Genomic DNA, 15,525 nt, shown 5'->3' with positions numbered 1-15,525 from the left:
GAACGCGAGAGTCAGCTCGTACAGCCGGCGTTCAGAGAGATTTCTTTCATTCATCCATGGGAGAAGAGAAGGCCTCATTATAATTGTTCAAGCCTGACTGGATTACATCACTTTTCCCCTCATTTCACTCCCTCCCCGCTTGCCTCCCTCCTTTTATTTGCACCCCGTGTTGAGCAGCGCTGTGGAGTGGGGGCTGCCCTGATGATGGATGCTGATCGCTTCATTCCCCACTGCCCCCCAGCGCCTCCCCCAGGGCTTTGAAGTGTGCTCAGGTCTCAGGCTCCAGTTCAGAGGTCACTTTGTTTATTTATGCAAAGCTGGCTCATCTGTGAAATGGGGCTTTCAAGGCCTCTGACATCAAAGGCTCCAAAGCTGGTCCCATCAAGTCAGAGCAGGGACGGGCCTTGCATGATAACAAATTGAAGCAACTTGGTGAATCATGGGGAAATATGATGGCAAGATTTTTGCTTCAAAAATTGGGCTGTTGTTTTGACTTGTGGTTGGATGCTCAGCACATGGTATTGGCCTGAAAACCAGTCATACCCTTTTGGCTAGAACATGTAGCCTTCATGGAGAGCCTGTGGGTAAATAAAATTTGATCCTGACTCAGTAACAATCTAAATATTTCTCATCAGTTGCTCTCAGAGCTGGATTGTTATGCAGCATTTTCCATGTGCTTAAACTTTTAAGAGGGAATGGAGCAATTCTGCCATGGTAATAAACAGTAACCATATCCCACTGATGTGGCAGTCTTTGACCCCAAGACTCCTTAGTGGGCCTTGTCAATTGATGGAGTTACATACAGAAATCCCTTTTCTGCAGAAATCCAGCCTGCTTTGGGACACCCAGCACCCTGTGGCATCTCAGACCTAAAAGACAGCATGTAATGAGCTCCTGAGGCAAGGGAGAGGCAATGGCTGGAGAACAGCTGAGGATGATGCCACTGGGGTGACATTCCTGAAGAGTGGGCTGATGCCTCTGTCCGTGCTGGCCCTGCTTTGCATGGCCATGTGCAATATTTGGAGGGGAAGGACCTACACGAGTTTGTCCCATGTCTCCAAGTCTGTCACCTGACACGATATTGGAGCCTTGCCCTTCAGGTTTCTCCACCAGCCAGCATGCTCTGTAACACCACAGAGCCAAATTGTACATTAAGGACACCTAAATCATGTGTATGTTTTCTTAGCATCAGATACTCGTGACATAAAATTAGTCAGTGATTGCTTTTCAGGGCAGGTTTTCCACTTCATATTCCAACTGGCTGCTATCCTTAGCGTGTGATACTGTCCAAGAAGTGCAGTGCAGGATGACCTTCCAATATAGGTCACAGAAAAGGGAGCTTGTAGGATACTTCAGCAGCTCATCCTTCTTAGCACTGCCTCTCATGGTAATCTGCTGGCAGCAAATTTGGCAGTGCTGCAGAGCTGGTCCCTGCTGCCCTTTGACTGCAGACTGATTTTTCTGTATGTGCTTATCACCCCGAGCTGCCCACCTCTGTGGGGAGCTGACAAGAGCATGAATTAGCAATCGGCTTATTAGGTCATTTCTTGAATATAGCTAAGACTCATGATCTCTGCTACTAACTCACCATTTTGTATGCTGCTCCAGTACAGCTGGATGTGGTTCTTTCTCCAGGTCCTCTCTCTGTCTAAGAAGAATACTGCCAGGCCAGTTGTGTTTGTGACATTGGAGGGAAATGCAAACAGCCCTGTCCTCAGATCTGACATTATTAACAGGCTTCAGACTGCAGGTTTGGGCTGAACCAGATGCCTCTGAACTTTCAGGAAATTTAGCTTTGTTTTCAGCATCACAGAGCTCTGTAAAACACTACAGAAGTGTTTCTCTACCCTTGGAAACCACTTGATATTAAAATTGAAAAAATAAGAAAGTTCTTCAAAGCAGGTAGAAACAAACTCCGTGCAGCCACAGTACTGACTTTGGTTGAGGCAGGTGGAAGTCAAATATTGATGATCTATGAATTAGACAGGGGCATTCCATCCTCAGGGTGTTCCTGAGTTTTCTCTCTCCCCAAGTAAGAAAGCAGCTCTTTTTTGTTCTTTGCAGCCACAGATCAGAGCTTAAGACACTCACCCAAGGTGCAGGAGGGGAGATTGAAATCCCTCTCTGAATGCAGCAAAGAAGATTCCTGACCCTGTGTCACTCACATCACAGATTAGCACTTTATATCTCTGCTACTCCACTGCCTCACTCATGCTTTTTAAGTTCAACTGGAGACTCAGGGGCTTCAGGGAATCTTCCCCAAATGAGCTCCATCCAGTTTCTGGCTGTCAGGAATCAGCTCTCTTTGGTACAGCTGTTGAGTGTGAGTTTGCTCAGGTACAAGGAAGGCAGGAGCCCAGTTCTCTGCACATTGCAGCTGGAAGGGTCTGCTGCAGCATCCTTCATCCCATGAGCAGCTCTGGGGAGGGGAAGGAGCAGTTTTGCTCTACAAGAGTTTCCATGTTTATGGCATTTCCCCACCTCAAGACTTCTGCTATTGTTGTTAATGTTACCACATTCCCAACAGGTGTGAGCAAGTTCAAGTATAGCTAAACCAATGTGCCTAAATGCATGCAGTTATTTATTTCAGTCTTGCTCCTCCACCAAACCATCTATTCCATCAGCTCAGCATGGTGGCATAAGTCATCCTGACCTCTTTCCCCAAAAATGGTTTTTTCTGGGTTTGGTAGGTGACTCCAGAGGTTTGCGATTTGTCGGGATAACAACTGAGGATGCATCTTCAAAGGATCAAACGGATTCAGAGCAATTTTTCTCACATCAAAAGCTTGGCAGCAAGTCAAGAGGTGTGGAGGCCACAGTCAGTGCTGTGTGTTGGCAGGAGGAGGGCACAGGGGCTGACTTTGTGTAACATGAGGCATTGGGCAAGGGAAATACCCTGCTCTGTGTACATCAATCGCAGCAGGATTAAGGTACAATTGGCAGAACATTGCCACTTAAATCTCATAACCACTTCTATGATATTCAGCAGTTAACAATGGACAGGAATCCCCCATCTCTGACCACAGTTTTTCCTCTCCATTACAACACATTTTTCTAAATGTGCTGAGGGATTTACTATGTTCTCTTGTCAGACAGCATCCAAAAGTTCATTTGTGACACTATGGATATTTTTGGGTAAAACTGTCCAAGTGCCAGGACATAGTCAATTTGGTATTTTGACTGAAAGGAGACAACATCATATGCAAGCCATCATGTATAATGTGTATTTTTGTATTCCCTGCATTTGGTTTGCCAAGGCTGTAAAAATAAACTTGCAAAGTGCAGCTCAGGAGGCCCTGGCACTCCTCTGGAACACTGGCACTCAGGCTCTGTGTGAGGCTGGGTGTTTCCTGAGTGGGCCCTGTTGTGACAGTGTTCACAGGGGTCTTAGGTTGAGGGAAGAGATGAGGATCTGACTCCATGTTTCAGAAGGCTTGAGTTACTATTTTATGATATCTATTATATTAAAACTATACTAAAAGAATAGAAGAAAGGATTTCATCAGAAGGGTGGCTAAGAGTAGAATAGGAAGGAATGATAACAAAGGTTTGTGACTTGGACTCTCTGTCTGAGCCAGCTGACTGTGATTGGCCATTAATTAGAAACAACCACATGAGACCAATCACAAATGCACCTGTTTCATTCCACAGCAGCAGATAATCAATGTTTACATTTTGTTCCTGAGGCCTCTCACCTTCTCAGGAGGAAAAATCCCAAGGAAAGGATTTTTCATGAAAGATGTCTGCGACACCCTGTTTCACCCTGCTGCCCATGGTTTGGGCTGGGGGCTGGCTGGGGCACCCAGGAAAGGCTCAGGGTGCCCAACAGAGGGTGGCAGCAGGTGGGACGGGGCAGTGGGATGGGGCAGTCAGCTGGAGGAGCTGCTGAGGTTTGAGCACAGCCCTGCTGCCCACAAGGTTTTCTTTTGCCCTCGCAGTGACAGCTGTACATAGCTGTACGTGTACGTTTCCAGGAGAAACTGTGCTGAAGTGGCCAAAAGGAGAAGAGGAAAATCTCTCAGGGTCAAGGGGGGACAAAGTCATGTAGCATTGCAGCCTCTCTGCTTAAGGGACAGGGCTGATGGGAGCAGAGCATCTGCTGGCATAAAATGCCCTGTGCTGAAGAGATGGGATGATTTTCCAAAATAGCAGAGCCTGGGGTGAGGATTGGCTTAAAGACACATTCTTCTCTCTCAAAGACTGCATACAAATTTACACACTAAATGCTGTTTTAAGCACAACTCAACTTGTAAAACAACTGTAAAGAGAAGTTTTACTATTTGTACCTTTTGGGGGAAGCATGCTTATATATGAGATCAGTTTTTCCTCTTTGTTGCGGAGATTACAGAAATAATTGTCCTGTCTTTTGCTCACAAGACCCTTTTCTTATGAGTTTCAGGAGTTGGGCATTTGAAGGGATTCCTTCCTTAAATTAGATATTTCCACTTTTCTTTATTTATTTGGCTTTTTTACACCATTGTATTCCTCAATGAGCCTTCACCAAGACAACAAGAGTGATGAGGGACAAATTTTTGTGTTGATACAGGTGGATGGGTGGTCTTAATTAAAAAGAAATACTCACAAGCAACTTTTCAAATCAATATTGGTTTTGCCAGCTATAAATTTGCATTCAGTATCCCTTGAGAGTTCATTTGACCCCAGATCTGCAGCTGAAGGGTGAATTAGTGGCCACAATCATACTGCTTATGCTCTCTATGACTGATCACATAAGTCTGCCCCCACCTCCTAGGTTTATTATCTTTAATTTTGATTTATGGCATTATTTGCATAGATGGTACCACAGATCAGCTCCTCCTAGGGAACAGCAGCCTGTAACAGTGGGGCTTTGGTCAGCTATGAATGGCAATATTGATTAAACTCCCATTGATTTTGTGGCCTGCTGGAAAGCCCATAAAGCAGAAAAATAAATTGTTCATTAAACTGGGCAGGCTGTAGGTGCCAGGATGTGGATGCCTACTGTATGTTGAGTTTGCTTCAGCTGCATGGTGTCTCCAGCAAATCCTGTTGTCATCCTGCAAGAGACCTTCTTAACATCTTCCCTTTCCTTTCCTGCACAGATGATGCCAGCTCAGGAAAGGACAGCCAGGTGCCCGAAGGCTCCAATGGAGAATATGAAGACCATTCTGGGAAGCAGTGGGGTAAGGAGCAGTGTGTGTTTTGTGGTTTTCCTGGGCCCTTGGTTCAGTGCTGTTCCTGTGGCACATTTCTCAGCTGCTGAAGGAGAGCAAAGGCAGAGCAACTGGAGGGAGTTCTCCTTGCATATGGTCAAATAATAAACAGAGTGTCAGCTGAATGTGTTGGTGTGAATGGATCCCATCCAAGGGTCCTGCAAAATGCAGCCTGTGGTTGGCCCTAGGGCCCCCTGCCATTTACCCCAGCGTGGTTCTCCCCTGTATTTGTTTTTCTGGGCAGAGACTTTTCTTTTGCATGTGCAGCTTTTACAGCTTTCATAGACTCCTTATAAAAAGCATATTGACTTTTACAGCAGTATTTCCAAAAGTCTCCAGTGCCAGCATAACATTGCTCCCACTGAGGGCAAAGGGGAGGTCTGACTTCACTTCAGGAGAATTAGCACTAAGCCAAGATGAGTATTTGTTAAGATCACCCTCTCTTTCAGACACCTGCCTGAGCTTCTCCAAGCCATGGACTGTTCAGCCATAAGACTTTGGAGCTGTTGGAGCTTTGGGGAACTGCTAAAACTCACTCAGAGCAGGCTCTGAATCACTGCAAACCTTGCAGGCCCACTTTGGTCCAAGCACTCCTTGAAGGACAATAAGTTGTCAGGCTGATGCCAAACAGCTTTTGGCCATTCCTGACAGGAGTGTGATGTGAGTTTATGAGCTCAGTGGACGAAGCACAGCATTTCATTTTGCTCATGCAGTGCATCCCTCTCTTTAATTTTATAATACAGAGGTGGCTTTGTACCACATTTGTGACCAGGGAGAGCCTCACAGCAGTGGTAGGGGTGGAACATGACAGGCTTTTGCTGTGTGTATCCCACCACTGAAGCTGAGGCCAGTTTTCTTCAGCAGCTGGCAAGCAGGGATGTGGTGTGCTGTGGTATGGTCCAGGCTACACTTGAATTACATATTTATCTCAGGCTGAGCTTGCTTGGGGAGAGCAAGGTAACCTCCACTCATTCTGGAGAGGGATGACAACATTTCAGGGCTGGAGGAAGGGTGTCTTAGATAAACTACAGGTCAGGAGTACTTCAGGAGGGGTTCATCAGCTGCCATCTATCCACTTTTCATTGCCATTGTGCTCCTGGTACAGCTGCTGGATGATGGATCAATACAATACAACAATAATATTATGAAGAAAAGATGTGAGCCCTACTAAAATTATTAGGCATTGACAATCTCATGTCAGATTGTGTCTTAATCTGGCCCAGTCTGTTGTGCTGCAGAGTGTTGCTGAACCTCTGCTTTTTCTTCTTTTCATCTCTCCTGTCTCCTCTCCTCTCCCCAAGCAGAGAAATGCCTGGGGCCAGCCATGCACCCACCTAAGCCCATCCAGCACTGCTCAGCAGTGAATTGCTGGTGTGAGCTGGTGTGCAGGAGGCTCAGGATGGTGGGTGAAGGAGCAGGTGGTGTTGTCACAGTCCTGGGCCTTGGAGAAGTGTGAGAGGAGAAGCATGGTGGAAATAAAAGCTCCACTTTACTTTCCATGTACCATCATAGAGTGGTATCTCTGGGAAGAGCAGGGGACTGATGTGGGGAAAGACAGAGACCTCCATCCATGTCTTCCCACAACTGACTGGGCTCTTAACCAGAAGGCTTGAAATGTATTTCAATCCATAGTCCTATTGGGACACTTTTTGTGTAATTATCAGGAAAGCTGAAGTGATAGTGACTGTCACTACATGGGGGTAATGGTGGTGCACCACAGCAGAAAACATTTTCAGATAATCACCTCACTTTGTGTGAGCAATGTCAGCCTCAGGGACTGATCTGTGCCTCTCAAGGTGTCCCACAGGGAGAGGACACCACCGAATTCCTTCACAGGTCTTTGTGCTGCATTTTATTTTCATTAGCTCTGAATAAATCTTCATGGTAAACAGCATTTCAGCCAGGAACCCGTACACAACACTGTCTCTTTGTCCCCATCCACTTGTGTTTTCCCTTGCTCTTGAGTGGGACATAATTTATACTGTACAAATGTGTGGTTCATGTTTATGAAGCAAATGCCAAGTGATGTGGAGGAGAACAAGCATGTGAATAACACAGAGGCACTTTGTAATTGCCTTTGCTGGCACTCCAACAAGCAAAACTTCTGTAAATGGAACAGATTTGGGGACAGACATTTAGCATCAAATCAAAAGAGACCTTTTCTTCCTGTCTCTCACAGTGCTGCTTCTCCTCTTTCTCCTTTGTGCTTGCTGGGTCTCTTTTTCTCTCTAATGTGTATGTCTCCCTCTCTTTCTCCTTTTTTTGTTAGCTGGCTTTTCTAAACTTGTCCAATTCAGGCTTTGTCAAGGAAACATTCAGGACTGTGTAAATGGGATCTGGTTTCAGCATATTGCACGCAGCCTGGAGTAGCTTTTGAGACCACATAATCACTTAACCTTTTTAAACAGAAAGAAAGAAAGGCTGAAAGGTCCAAAAAAGTGTAGCTTTACCTGTAGTTTAGTATGTATTTGTGCAACCATGTGCAGGGAGTGAATGCAGAGCTCCAGACAGGCTCATGGGAGTCACAGTGGGAAGAAAACCAGAAATGTTAAAGACCTGCTTTTTTTGGGTGGAAAGGCTTTCTGTCTTAAAATGCCCTTACTGAGCAGGGGTGCCAGCAAGTCCTGCTGAGAGTTCAGAGCACTAACTTGACTTTTCAATCTGCGGGGGGAGTGTGAGTGTCCTGGCTCCAGCTTGCTCTTTGGTGTGTTAGTCCCAGCTCAGGAATCCGTCCGTGAGGATCTCCCCTCTGCTTAGACCTGGTCTCAGAGTAAATTACTGCCATATTACAGAGTAGCTGTTCAGACCCATTGCATGGCTGATTCCTGACCTCTCCGTGAGCCTTGCAGACATTTTCTCAATTTCCACAGTGACAGCCCTTATCAGCACGTCTCCCCTGGCTCAGACTAAAATTTGGGATGTCGTTGGCCACAGTGCGCAGCTCTGACAGGGCTCATTGTCAGGGAGGGGGATTGTGTCTGCTGTGAGGGGCCTCCTGCAGCAAAGACCCCAAAGAGCCCAGCAATTCAGGCCCCAGGACCTGTGGAGGGGGTTAGTATGTCACACTTGCTGCTCAGCTGTCACGGCAAAGACTTCCAGTGCCGGAGTTACTCCGGTTCATTGGATTACACATGAAAGCCTCTGCTTGGAGAGCAAAGCATTTCTGAGCAGGAGTTTGAAATAACATGAAATGGCTGGGACCCAAAATGACAGCCAAGGGGGGCAAGGGAAGGCTGTGGAGACAGATGGTTGCCCCTGTGGAAAAGGGGTATGCCAAAGGGTGTCCTCTTCCAGAGGGAGGGATGTTGGCCAGGGCTGCAGGGGGGTGAGGGCTAAGGGGTGTGCTCACAGACTCGGAGGGCAATGGCTGCCATTCCCCAGAGCCTGGAGACAGGAGGCTGCAGACCAGCCTCCTCCATTCAGGAAAGCTCCACTGTAATGCACATCCCAGAGCTTCTGGCCCTCAGCCCTGGGCAGCAGGGCTGGCTGTCAAGTAGGAAGTTCCACTAGGCCATCCTGTAGCTGGCCAGGGAATCCCTACAAGTGCTTAAAAAGCATGTAGATGTGCTGCTTAGGGACATGGTTTAGTGGTGGAGCTGGCAGTGTTAGATTAATGGTTGAACTCAATAACCTTAAGAGGTCTTTACCGACTTCAACAGTTCTATGATGGGTTTCGTTAGACGTGCCCCATGACTGGCATAGTTAAACTAACTGTAAGAAATTTGTTATTTCTTTTAAATTCTTCATTAAATTTCAGATTATGCAAGATGAGTGCCTTGCATTTCTCTAAGTTTCTTGTCTTTGCACTCTTAGAAATACTGTTGATTTCTTTGCTAAGACAAGATGACCCACGCTTCTATCCACCAGCTGCTATTGCTTCAGATTCTCCAGTTTTGGGATGGGCTGGCATGGGGTATCCTCTATTAACAAGCTCATAAAGTTTTATTGGGTCTTTGTTCACTTCTCTGGACCATTCAACATGAATGTTTTGTAAATTGGAGCTGAATGAATTGCATACATTTAAGTTCAGACCAATGTACAAAAGTCTGTCACACTTCTAAGACTTTCCTATGCATGTAAAAGATGCTGACTCTTCTTAAGTCCCTTTAAAACCACTGAGAACTAAGAGGCAAAACATCTTCAGGAAATGAAGCTTCATGTGACAAGCAAAAAAATTGAGAAAATGGTCAGCGTGACAGGAATCTGAGTTTTTTCCTTTGGTCTTGGCCAAGGAGTTTGTGGAATATGGTAACAATTACAGTGTGATTATGGGGCCACATTTTGCCTTCAGCTGCAATAGCGTGATTTTGGTATTATTTTGTGAGATGGTCTGGTGCAATTGCCTTACAGACACAGAAATTCTGAGACTGTGCTATGCAGACAGTTAATGCATTGGCCAGAGCAATCCCATAGACATTCAAATGCATTGGCTGGGTGGTGAATCCCTGCTAAGGAAAACAGTTTGAGCTGATACGAGGGAGAGCCCACACTGGCTAGTATGGGGCTGCCTCTCCAGCAAATCTGGCCGTAAGGCATAACAAGTTTCCTTGTCTGCTCGTGCCCTGTGCTCACCTCAGTCCGTTGTGATGCCTTTGCAGCCCGGCCCAGGTTCACGCAGCCCGCCAAGATGAGGCGCAGGGTGATCGCCCGCCCCGTCGGCAGCTCCATCCGCCTCAAGTGCGTGGCCAGCGGCAACCCCAGGCCCGACATCACCTGGCTGAAGGACAACAAGCCCCTCACTGCCCAGGAGATTGGGGAGAACAAGAAGAAGAAGTGGACGTTGAACCTGAAGAACCTGAAGCCGGAGGACAGCGGGAAGTACACCTGCAGGGTGTTTAACAAAGTCGGGGAAATCAACGCGACGTACAAAGTCGAAGTGATCCGTAAGTGCGGCCCTGGGAGGGAGAGCAGAGAGGGGCTTTGAGAAAGGGGCTGGCTCAGCCAAGACAGTGTGGGGTGGCAAGGGAGCAGAGCCTGGTCCGTGCTTTGACACCTCCTTGCAGATACTGATGTCTGGACATGGAAATGGGGAAGCGCTAAAAACATTAGCGAAAACACTGCTGGAACTCTAGAATGAGCCTGAAACCTGGGCAAGACAGAGTAGCAAGGAGACAATTGAGGAGATGAAATGAGGACAGGTACTTGGGAAACAGTCATCTCCACAGGCACCTGCATGGTGAAAGTCATGCCCAGGTCAGTCTTCCACAAGAGAATCAATTCAAGGACAGACAGAGAACTAACAGAGAAAGTCCTTTCAAGTACCATGGCTGAGGGAGGGAAATATGTAGGATAGCCACGATTAGTATGTCAGAATGGGGGAAACCAGTCAATTTTAAATTTAATTGAGAAGTTTCCCAAGGGAAACTTGAAAAACAAGAAATCCTATGGTTAGAGTGACTATCCAGACAAGGCTTTAGGGCCAGATTCTAAAAAAGGTTTGGCCATCTGAAGGTCCAGGCAGGTAGAAATTAATTACTAAAAAAAAACCCCAAACCTTAAAAACATCCACTAGGATCCTGTCTGTATCTTTAGATGCCTACATAGCTTTAAAGATTCAATCCTCAGAAGATGAGCTGTGGGGGATTACCCTGCATTGTGGTGAGGTAAATTGCTCTTCTTACTATCTAGCTATTCTGAGTCTCGCTCTCTAATCTTCTGTTTCCCCTATTATTGCTGAGGATAATTGTACTCAAATCCTTCCTAAGTTTACCAGAGAAGAGCTCTTATTCTTAAATCATTGTGCTTTGCCTATGACATCATCATAAGTTGTCATGGAAATGATTACAGAGTCGCCAAGTCAAGAAAGAGAAGATGAGCTGAGTGGAGGGAAGATTGAATAGCCTTCATTAATGAGGAGCAGGGGCATGGAGGGCTGCTTCCAGCCACTTGGAAATCATGTTGTTTGTCTGTGCATACAATTTAGCATGAGAAAGTTTATCCCAGTGTGAAAGATTGTTCTTAAGGTAAAGATCTGTTCTCTGATAAGTCCTTTCCCTAGAATCTCAGGAATTAAAAGCACATGTGGGAAACTCTGTTGGGCTCTGAAGGCACAAACCTGCTGGACATCTGGGATTGATAAAGATGCAGCTGTGTGGAGACAGTAAAAACATGTGTTTACACTAAAACCAGGAGCAGAGGCAGGGAAATGAATCAAGCCCCATCCTAATGGCAGCTGTGGCATTTTCACTTCATCAAAACCAGACAGCACCAGGAACAAACCCCTTTCTGTGTCCCTGTTTATCTTGGTTTTTATCAACCTAAAGATGTATGTAACCTTTGTTTTCATTAGCTTTTGCTGGCTAGGAGTGAAAACAGTAACCAAAGCTGGAACCAGAGTCAAGGAGATAAGGGCATTAAGCAGTTTTCAGACATCTTTCTATTTTTAACATCATTCTGTGGAGCATTACAGGTTTTATTCAATTTCCTCCTTTTTTTCCCCTCCCCTGAGCCTCCACTCCTAAGTCCTGCTTATCTGGGTCTCAGTCTCCCCGGCTGTGATTGTTGCTCACAGGCCAAAGGCAAAGCCTACAGAGACTACTGTGGTATTTTTGTTTCCTAAGCACATCTTTAGAGCCCTCAATATTGAAAGTATCCCGAGTTTTTGAAAGAGGGTCCATTGTTCCTTCCTTTCACTCCAAAGCCAGTGCTGGTGGGAGCTGTTTTGTTACATGCTCAATCCAACAGTGTTTGCCATCAAAAGGAGCTGATGATTGCCAGCAGTTACCACCCACTGTGATACCATAATTTCTCCTGTGCCTAGGACAGAGGTTTGCATTACCTCCTTGTCTGGAAACTGTGACTGATTTATCTGCTCCTAACACTAAAAAAGATCCAAACATTCCTCAGAAGGAGGCGTACATTTTTCCTTTCACTTTATGTGGTGTTGACACAACTTTAGACTTACGATCCTGCTGGAAAGGATGGTCTTGTGAAGCTCTTCCAAAACATGAGGGCTCAGAGGGAAACCATCCTTTTCTCCAGGTCTGGTGCAGGTAGAAAATCAACTTCCTTGTTATAAACAGGAAGATTCAGGTTGAGCATGACAACAGACTTGTTAAAGCCTCAGACAATGGAGGAGTTGTTTGGGGAGCATCTACCATTGGAGGCTTTGGCAAGAGGCTGGCAGGAGAAGTTTGCAGAAATCTCAGCCTGCCTTGGGGCAGGGAGTTGGACTAGACTGTGATTTTGCATCCCTCCTACACCTTTCCCTTACGTTTCCACAATGCAAGCGACTGAGGCTGGCAAACCCCTTTTCCCACGGAGCTCCCTGTGTTTGTGTGCAGAGAGGACGAGGTCCAAGCCCATCCTGACGGGGACCCACCCCGTGAACACCACGGTGGACTACGGCGGCACCACGTCCTTCCAGTGCAAGGTGCGCAGCGACGTCAAGCCCGTCATCCAGTGGCTGAAGCGGGTGGAGTACGGCACCGAGAGCAAGTACAACTCCACCATCGACGTCGGCGGGCAGAAATTCGTTGTGCTGCCCACGGGCGAGGTCTGGTCCCGCCCCGACGGCTCCTACCTGAACAAACTGATGATCACTCGAGCCAAGGAGGAGGATGCAGGGATGTACATCTGCCTCGGGGCAAACACCATGGGCTACAGCTTCCGGAGTGCTTTTCTCACTGTCCTGCCTGGTGAGTTGTGATGGTTTTCCCACCTCTGTCATCAGTCCTCTGTGTCATGGTGTGGCAATGTTCCTCACTCGGGGTCACCAGATGTGGTGGTGGTGGTCACAGGGGTCCCAGGACAAGGGAAGAGAATCTCTTCTCTCCATGTCCCGGATGGCTGACTTACTATTTTATGATATATATTATATTAAAAGAAAATGATATAGTAAAACTATGCTAAAAGAATAGAAGAAAGGATTTCATCAGAAGGCTAGCAAGGAATAGAAAAGAATGATAATAAAATCTTGTGACTGACCAGAGAGGCCGAGACAGCTGGACTGTGATTGGCCATTAATTAAAAACAACCACATCAGACCAACAGATGCACCTGTTGCATTCCACAGCAGCAGATAATCATTGTTTGCATTTTGTTCCTGAGGCCTCTCAGCTTCTCAGGAGAAAAAATCCTAAGGAAAGGATTTTTCATAAAATATGTCTGTGACATCATGGTATTTATTCATTCAGCTACTGTTGCCCATTGGCTCCCTGGCCCTCTCTGATGCTGTGCTGATTTAGGCTAGCCCAGTTCTGATAAGAATGAATGGAGGATTAAATCAGCCCTGATTTAAGTCAGTCCCTGCTGAAATTCTGTAGTTGATATTTCCTTTTCTTCCTTTGTGGGAAATGACCACAGAATCACAGAATGGGTCAGATTGGGAGGGACCACTGCTGGTCATCTGGTCCAACTCCCTGCTCAGGCAGGGTCAGTCCAGAGCCTGTGGCACAGGACTGTGTCAGGATGGTTCCGGAATATCTCCAGTGAGGGAGACTCCACACGCTCTCTGGGCAATCTGTTCAGTGCTCGGTCACTGCACAAGCACAGTAAAGGAGTTCTTCCTCATGTTCAGTTGGAACTTCCTGGGCATCAGTTTCTGCCCTTTCTTTGTGTCCTATTGCTCAGCATCATGGAGCAGAGCCTGGCCCATGCTCTGACACCTCCTTGCAGATACTTACAGACATTTTTGAGGCCCCTCTCAGTCATCCAGGTGACATAAATTGAATTATCTACTCCTGTATGAAAGATGAGCAAGTTGGGGAAAGTTACTGCAGTTGCAGACACTAAATCACTGCAGGATGAGAGAGGGGAGCTGAATAACAGCACAGTTTGCACCCTCATTCCCTAAAATTCCTCCTTTCTCTTGCCCTTATTTATATTGCTTTTACTGGTAAAAGGAAACAATGATACAGGCCCATAAAATGACGGAAGAATAAAAACTGTCTGGGTCACAAGAAATGAAATGAATGACTGTGGAAAACAGAATGGTTGATTGGTTAAATCTTTACCCAGTGGTCCCCTGGGGCCCCTGTACCAAACTCACAGCTGCTGCCTTCCCTGCCCAGGCCTCAGAGCTGGGGGCCACATCCAGCTGAGGCTGCATCGTTTGTGTTCGAGACTCACCATCCCTGCCTGGTCATCTGCTCCTCTGTCTGCTGACTGTGCAGTTCTACCTGATAAACATTTTGGATTTAGGACTATAACTGAAAGGCCCGTAAATACCCAGGAAAAGGCAGCATGGGTGGGATATAACTCAAAGCCCCTGGGAGTTTCTGACCGATGAGAGTCTGATCCAGCTCCCACTGAAATCAGGGGGAGACTTTCCATGGGTTTAAATGGGACTGTAGTGAGGCCTCGTGCCAGAACCAGAGCCTGCAGGGCTGTTGATATTGGCAGTGATGGAGAAGGAGAACCCAGCTTGCCTAAGATGCAAAGATGTGGTTGTAAAGCCATGACTTAAAAAAGACCATTTTGCTTGTAAATCTACCAGATTTGACATTGACAGCTCTGAGGAACGTGGATGAATACCAAAACACTTTCCTTTCAGCCCAGCATAGGATTTCTGCCAACCAGCATGAAGACTTCTGTTTTCTGTGGTCAGCTGATAGGTCAGATCTCTGATCTTGTCATGTTTTTAACAGGGGGCTGGGCCAGACCCGCCTTCCAGCCTAAATTATCCTGTAATTTCCAGAGCTGGTGAATCAAAATTTCATCTATTAAGGTCAAAGTATAGGTCCTCCTAACTTCAAAGGGACCACATGGTATATATTTAACATTTCAAGCTACCCATAGGATTATTTGTCAAGGAGGGAAAAAGACATTAGTGTCTTAAAGAAGTCTAGCTTGAAAGTTGAGTGGTAGATGTTTGAATATAACATATTGAATGATTAAGATAGCCTGTGGTTTTTGAAGTTTTCTGGGTGTCTCCCTGCAGGCTGAATTCTGTGCCTGGGTGTGTTTCAAGGCATTGGATATTCCAGCTGGTAGCTATCTAGACAAGGATTTTCACAGCTAAAATCCTATCCCCAGGACTCCTTTTGGGTCTATAAATGAGGAGATCAGGCTGAGAAACTGCAGTGGCTGTCCAGGGATAGCCACTGACTGCCAGCTGCAGAGAGACAAAGGAGGAGGTAGATGTGAAAGATGATGTCCAAAGCATCTTATTTCCTCCAGCAGCTGAATTTACTGCCCTTGGAAAGCCAGCAGCAGCTCCAAAGAGACTGGTGGAGGTAGAGCCCATTTGGGATAGGAAGCTGGGGCACACTTCAATGCTGAGTGAATTTTCAGTTCTCCATGGCTTGGGAACCAAGGAGGGGCCACCAGCCCCCCTACATTTTCCCATCCTTCAGCCTTCCTCCCAACCACACAAAAAGGTCAAGCCAATACCTAAA

The 15,525-nt window shown here is 46.5% G+C and overlaps 1 protein-coding gene across 3 annotated transcripts in view; it reads left to right on the top strand.

The window, feature by feature from the left end:
- Positions 1 to 15,525, top strand: part of FGFRL1 (fibroblast growth factor receptor like 1) — a 170,172-nt gene that overhangs the window by 148,941 nt on the left and 5,706 nt on the right. For all 3 annotated transcript variants that reach the window (XM_064711970.1, XM_064711971.1, XM_064711972.1), the window contains 3 exons: positions 5,078 to 5,158; positions 9,787 to 10,071; positions 12,472 to 12,825. In XM_064711970.1, the coding sequence (XP_064568040.1) occupies positions 5,078 to 5,158; positions 9,787 to 10,071; positions 12,472 to 12,825 (720 nt within the window). The remainder of the gene's footprint in view (positions 1 to 5,077; positions 5,159 to 9,786; positions 10,072 to 12,471; positions 12,826 to 15,525) is intronic.

Source organism: Zonotrichia leucophrys, chromosome 4, assembly GCF_028769735.1.
Source record: "Zonotrichia leucophrys gambelii isolate GWCS_2022_RI chromosome 4, RI_Zleu_2.0, whole genome shotgun sequence".
NCBI lineage: Eukaryota > Metazoa > Chordata > Aves > Passeriformes > Passerellidae > Zonotrichia > Zonotrichia leucophrys.
The sequence above is the reverse complement of the archived record's forward strand: the minus strand, read 5'-3'. Positions and strand labels throughout refer to the sequence as shown.